We start from the raw sequence: 7,317 nt of genomic DNA, 5'->3' as shown, positions 1-7,317 counted from the left end.
CCTCTTTTACGGATCGCGCTTTTCAAACTTGGAAGACTAAGGGTATTTTACGGTTTTTGGATTTATTTTTAGATGGTTCCCTTATGTCTTTTGAACAATTATCTAATAAATATAACTTATCAAGAATACATTTTTTTTAGATATTTACAAGTTAGAAATTTCCTAAGTACTATACTTTCTTCCTTTCCAATGCTTCCTCCTATATATATTTTAGATTCGATAATTAACCTTAATCCATGTCAGAAAGGTGCATCGGCTATGATTTATAATATTATTATGAAACTTAGGAAAGCTCCATTTGATAAGATTAGGGTAGATTGGGAACAGGAATTGGGGCTTACCATTTCTGTGGATGATTGGGGGCAGATTTTACAATTAGTTAATACTTCCTCTATTTGTGCTAAACATTCCCTAATTCAATTTAAAGTGGTTCATAGAGCACATATGTCCAAAGATAAGTTAGCGCGTTTTTACTCGCATATTAATCCTTTCTGTGATAGATGTTCGGGGCAGATAGCCTCTTTAACTCATATGTTTTGGTCTTGCCCTACTTTGGAAACTTTTTGGAGAGATATTTTCAATATTATTTCTAAGGTATTAAATATAGATATCTCTCCTCACCCTATTACTGCTATCTTTGGACTACCTAAAATTTCTAGTAATCTTTCCCCTTCAGCCCGTAGAATGATTGCATTTCTTACTTTAATGGCGAAAAGATGTATTTTACAACATTGGAAAGAGCTTAATGCTCCGACTACCTTTTTTTGGTTTTCTCAGAGGATTTTATGTTTGAATCTGGAGAAAATTAGAAGTAACCTTTATGATTCTTCATTTAAATTTGAACAGATTTGGGGACCTTTTATTCGATATTTTCATTTAATGTAATATTTACCCTTCTTGTTTTTTTTCACTGTTTTAATGGAGGTCGGGATTGAGGACGTGATTTTAAGTTTAACTCTGTTTGGTTTCAAGTTAGCCCATTGCTTTGCTTTGCTTTTAGTTAGTTGCACGGTGGGTTTTTTTTTTGGGGTTTTTTTTTCTTTTTTTCCATTGATATATATAAAATCCAGTATACTATTATGTTATCTTGGTTTCTTATGCTTAAATTACATTGTTTGTAGTATTTTCTTTTTGGTATTGTTATCTTTTGGAATTTTATTATACTTTAACATTGTATTAATGTTTATATGGCTTACCTTTTTTGTATACTTACTCAATAAAAAGATTTAAAAAGAAAGAAAGAAAGGATGTGATAACAGCACATTTGGAAAGCGGTGAAATGATCTGACAAAGTCAGCATGGATTTGTGAAAGGAAAATCATGTCTGACGAATCTCATAGAATTTTTTGAGGATGTAACTAGTAGAGTGGATAGGGAAGAACCAGTGGATGTGGTATATTTGGATTTTCAAAAGGCTTTTGACAAGGTCCCACAAAGGAGATTAGTGTGCAAACTTAAAGCACACGGTATTGGGGGTAAGGTATTGGTGTGGGTGGAAAATTGGTTAGCAGACAGGAAGCAAAGAGTGGGAATAAACGGGACCTTTTCAGAATGGCAGGCGGTGACTAGTGGGGTACCGCAAGGCTCAGTGCTGGGACCCCAGTTGTTTACAATATATATTAATGACTTGGATGAGGGAATTAAATGCAGCATCTCCAAGTTTGCGGATGACACGAAGCTGGGTGGCAGTGTTAGCTGTGAGGAGGATGCTAAGAGGATGCAGGGTGACTTGGATAGGTTGGGTGAGTGGGCAAATTCATGGCAGATGCAATTTAATGTGGATAAATGTGAAGTTATCCACTTTGGTGGCAAAAATAGGAAAACAGATTATTATCTGAATGGTGGCCGACTAGGAAAAGGGGAGGTGCAACGAGACCTGGGTGTCATTATACACCAGTCATTGAAAGAGGGCATGCAAGGTACAGCAGGCGGTGAAAAAGGCGAACGGTATGCTGGCATTTATAGCAAGAGGATTCGAGTACAGGAGCAGGGAGGTACTACTGCAGTTGTACAAGGCCTTGGTGAGACCACACTTGGAGTATTGTGTGCAGTTTTGGTCCCCTAATCTGAGGAAAGACATCCTTGCCATAGAGGGAGTACAAAGAAGGTTCACCAGATTGATTCCTGGGATGGCAGGACTTTCATATGAAGAAAGACTGGATGAACTGGGCTTGTACTCGTTGGAATTTAGAAGATTGAGGGGGGATCTGATTGAAACGTATAAGATCCTAAATGGATTGGACAGGCTAGATGCAGGAAGATTGTTCCCGATGTTGGGGAAGTCCAGAACGAGGGGCCACAGTTTGAGGATAAAGGGGAAGCCTTTTAGGACCGAGATTAGGAAAAACTTCTTCACACAGAGAGTGGTGAATCTGTGGAATTCGCTGCCACAGGAAACTGTTGAGGCCAGTTCATTGGCTATATTTAAGAGGGAGTTAGATATGGCCCTTGTGGCTACGGGGGTCAGGGGGTATGGAGGGAAGGCTGGGGCGGGGTTCTGAGTTGGAGGATCAGCCATGATCATAATAAATGGCGGTGCAGGCTTGAAGAGCTGAATGGCCTACTCCTGCACCTATTTTCTATGTTTCTATGTTCCTATAACAACTGAGACTCCCATAAAAGCTAGTCACAATGTGAAAAAGATGATTTTTTTTTTCTTTCTTTGCTTACCAATTGCTGTGTAATTACTATGTTCTTCTTGACAATCTCAACCTGAGATTCAACATTAGATGACAGATGAAAATCTCTCAACCCCACCCTCCCCAAGTGCACACATATTCACATCAGTGATGAATGGGTCATCTTTGCAGATCATCTGAAGGGACAAAGGGACAGCTGAATTCAAGCAAACACCTTTGGGAGAAGTGTGGAGGGGGGGAACTTACGAGAGAAAGATAGAGGCAAGGGTAAGGTAGAAGCATACAGTAAATGTCAAGGGAGTGAAAGTGGTTTGGATTTAGAAATTGCTGCAGGGACGCAGAATCTGACAGAATGTTCAGGCACACCGAGTTTAAAGTTAACTCATATGAAAGAGGGAATCAATATTCCAAATGTCACTATTTGATAAGTTTTGACAGTCCTTTGTGCAATGCTTACCCGTAATCGGGCGTTGTACCGTAACTGTACCTCTCTCTCTTCACAGGCTTGTGATCGGGATGTACAGTGCGGCCCGGGTTCCTGCTGTGCTGTCAGTCTATGGCTACGTGGACTGCGAATGTGCACTCCACAGGGACAGGAAGGAGATAAGTGTCATCCCTTCAGTCACAAGGTTGGATTCTGCTGTTCTACCTCATTAATGATGCATTAGGGTCAACGAAGTCCAGTCCAAGTCCAATGTGAGGAGGAGATGGAGGCAGAAGGGGAAGAGAATGAAGGACAACCATGAACTGTATCACTGAACCTCACTATCTAAGATAATGTTACAATTAGCCAAATTGTTCTGAGCCAGGACCCTGTTCCTGAACTGTGACTGGGGCATTATTGAACTACAAGGATCACGTTAATTGCATTAATCCACTGACCTGAATTTTCTTGCCCATTTAGTACACAGTTTCTCTATGATGGTTTCAGTATAGAAACCACTCCTCACCCACATTGCAGTTTCAGTAGGTAAAGAAGCCTTTTCCCACAGCTATCTTATGCCAGACTTTACTATTTCCATAGCAGCTTTGCAACACTGACTTGTATTTTTTTCTTGAGAATTGGGGCAGTTTTTCTATGCCATACCGTCAGAGCTTAGGTGGGACAAATCCCAAACAAGAGAAAATCTGCAGATGCTGGAAATCCGAGCAACACACACAAAATGCTGGAGGAACTCAGCAGGTCAGGCAGCATCTCGAAAAACAGTACAGTCGACGCTTTGGGCTGAAACCCTTTGGCGGGATAAATTCTTTGGCTTTTTGTTTATCAATAAAACTACACAATAACCCATTCCTTGTGATATTTATATAACTTTTCTCTTAGCCTAAGGGCATCCCAAAATGTGCTACAGGCAACACTTTTGAAATACAGTCAGTAGTGCCATAACATAGGAAATAGCTTGGACATAGAAAAATTCTACAAACAGCATTGATTTCAATGACCGAACTATCTGCTTTCAGTGTTGTTAGTTCAGGGATGGACTTGGTCAGGGCAAAGGTTAGAACTATAATTGAATTCTGAAAAAAACATTCTTTGGTTAAAAACTTTTATAAAAAACATGATCGCCAATAGTGCAAATTCCCATGTACATTCTGATAGATTTTCCATCAGAATATATCCAAAATAATTTTATTTAATTTTATTTAAAGATACAGAATGGTAACAAGCCTTTTCAGCCCAACAAGTCTTCTCAGCTAGTAATATTTCATGCCTGTTTGCCCTTCTAATTTCATTTTAAATAACCTTCCTGCACTTTCTATACCCTTGAAGGACCTCTCCTGTTTCCAGCTCTTCATATCAGCATTATCTTCCTTTTTTAATTTATTTAGTACTTGACAACCAGGTTTCCCTTGTATTTGCTGTCCATACCTTTCACTTTAATGGCCCTAAACCATCCTGAACCATCATCATTTCACATTTCACTGACTCTCGCTTGTCTGGTTAGACCTCCCTGCAAGTCACTGTTCTTAGTCTACTTTTGCCAGGTTCTGTCTTGTGATATTGAAATCAAATTTCATCTGTTTCAGGGCCTTCATTTCCAGTCAATCCTTATCCATCTCCATAACCATCTTTAAACTTATGGTCACTGGCTGCAAAATACTCTCCCACTTGCCCAGCCATCTTCTTTACGATTAGGTGCTGCTCTGCACCTTCCCTGTGTACTGCCGAGTAAAACTCTTCTGAAAGCACTTTAAAAATTCCACCTCCTCATTGCCTTTTTGCACTAAAGCGATCCTTGTAAATACTGGAGAAGCTGAAATCCCCTATTGCTGTAACCCTATCACACATACATCTCTCAGCAATTTGTCCATCCCTGTCTCCTACTAACCAGCAGGATGCATGTAGCATACTAGCGGAAGAGAATAAACCCCACAGCCCCCTTACCCCAACAACCATTTTGTTCTTCAGTTCTTATGCAGGGCGCTCTTGGATGTCTTCTTTCATTACCTCCATAATACAATCTTTAGTGTTCTATAGTTCTTTTACATCTCTCCCATCATGTTTGAAGATTCTATCCCCTGGGCTGTTGAGTTGCCTGTCCTGCTTTCTTTCACCATGTCTCTGTGGTCAGTGCTCTAAGTTCAGAGCCAGTGTACTGGAGCTTAATACCAGGGACATTCCCACAGTAAATAACTGGGGTCTTAGTACTACGGTCAATATACTTGGGGCTCAGTACCACGATCAGTATATTAAGGCTCCATATACTGTGACTCAGTATATTAATGATTGATGCGTCTGTTTCAGGGGTCAGTACCAGAACCAGTGACAGTGTCATTTGTACTGCCAATCAATACCAGAAGGCACACCATTTCATGCCTCTCCTCTGTCCACCAATTGCCTTCGAATCCTTCTCACTTTATGCTGGCCATCTCGCCTCTCCACCCTCAGCCCCGGTGCAGAGTTTCAACCTGAAACATCAATGGTTCCTTTCCTACCACAGATTCTGCTTGACCCACTGAGTTCTTCCAGCTGTTTGTTACTCCAGATTTCAGCATCTGCAGTCTCTTGTGTCTCCAGACGGTCTTATACTTGGTCTATATGGGAATTGGTCGCAGGATCTACACCAGGGTTCCTTATGTCTAGGCTCACGTCTGACCGGATGAATACATAGAAGGATTAGTCCCATGAACTGCCTTGCTATGTCTTCTGTTATAACCTAGATTGTAGCTGACGTTGCCTGTCTTTACCACCGCAGGTTCCGTTCTCCGGGAAGAGGCAACACCACACCTGCCCGTGTCTGCCGTATCTGTTGTGCTCCAGGTCTCCGGATGCCAGATTTCGTTGCACCTCCCAGTTTAAGCACATGAAGTTCCAGTGAGAAGGTCCAGAACAGCCACAAAAGCGGGGGCTCTGCTATCTGTGACAGGCGCAGTCCCATTATGATATGCAGATATCAGTGGCCTCATCACCTTAAAAGCTCCCTTCTGGTAACTTGGAATAGGCCACTGATCTTCCCTTCCATGAAGACCCAATGGCTTCCAATATAAAGTGTTTCGTCTGTATCAATGCAAAAATTAAGATGCCTTGTATTTATTTGTTCTGCTTCTCAGTAGCGGTGAATTCTGAGCACAATAAATTTTCCCTGCTACAGCCAAGAGCCCATTCATGTACAAAAATCCCTCAGTACTCTCCCACCACACTATACCAGGCCAGGCTTAATATGGACTGATATAACTGTCTTGGGAATTGAGGGTCATGCTGTTAATTTAGTGGTTACATAAATGGGGTTGGAAAACAGGATAAAGAGAATAAAATACAACAATAATAAAGCACCCAGCATGGTTCTTGCTGTTTTATCTGGGGGAACAGAGGAGGTGTTTGGTATTCCAGTTCCTAGAGATCACTGAGCAAGCCATTATTCTACAGGGAAAAGGCCACCATACTGTCATGTGTACTCAGTGACCACTATATTAGGTACAGCTGCACATCTGCTCATTAATGCAAATATCTAATCAGCCAATTATGTGGCAGCAATTCAATGCATAAAAGCTTGCAGACATGGTCAAGAGGTTCAGATGTTGTTCAAACCAAACACCAGAATGGGGAAGAAATGTGATATAAGTGACCTTGGCTGTGGAATGATTGTTGCTGTGAGACTGGGTGGTTTGAGTATCTCAGAAATTGCTGATCGCCTGGCGTTTTCATGCACAATGGTCTCTAGAGTTTACAGAGAATGGTGTGAAAAACAAAAAAAAAAGCATCCAGTGAGTGTCAGTTCTGTGCCTTGTCAATGAGAGAGGTCAGAAGAAAATGACCAGACTGGCTCCAACTGTCAGGATGGGCGACGCGAGGAGGAGACCACAAATGTACACTCAGTGGCCACATTATTAGATACAGGAGGTAACTAATACAGTGGCTACTGAACGTATATACAATAAATATACAATATCACCACTCTTGGAAGATGCAGTGGCTTCCAGCTGATGGATGAAAAGCTGGGAGTGCAGTGACAAAAATACTGAATAATCTAGGGAAAATTAGAGCAGATCCTACCCAATAATTTTGTTAATAGTTTTGTTCCTACGCTGATCTGTCTCTCCATTGCCCTCCACTGGGTGAGACTCAGATCAAACTAGAAGAACAGTGCCTCATATTTCACTTGGGTAACCAACAACCCAGTGGCATGGACAATATATTTTCCAATTTCAGTTCCTTTCTCTCCCAGTTGACACAAGT

The 7,317-nt window shown here is 41.2% G+C and overlaps 1 protein-coding gene across 1 annotated transcript; it reads left to right on the top strand.

Annotated features, from left to right (window-relative positions):
- The first annotated feature begins 3,088 nt into the window (after window positions 1-3,088).
- On the top strand, window positions 3,089-5,973 carry LOC134355862 (prokineticin-1-like). The gene is made up of 2 exons (XM_063066366.1): window positions 3,089-3,268; window positions 5,837-5,973. Exons 1-2 carry the CDS (start codon window positions 3,089-3,091, stop codon window positions 5,957-5,959), a joined length of 303 nt encoding a protein of 100 aa, XP_062922436.1. The 3' UTR covers window positions 5,960-5,973.
- Window positions 5,974-7,317: the final 1,344 nt, after the last annotated feature.

This window comes from Mobula hypostoma, chromosome 13 (assembly GCF_963921235.1).
Source record: "Mobula hypostoma chromosome 13, sMobHyp1.1, whole genome shotgun sequence".
In the NCBI taxonomy this organism is placed as follows: Eukaryota; Metazoa; Chordata; class Chondrichthyes; order Myliobatiformes; family Myliobatidae; genus Mobula; species Mobula hypostoma.
This window is presented reverse-complemented; position numbering and strand designations above follow the sequence as displayed.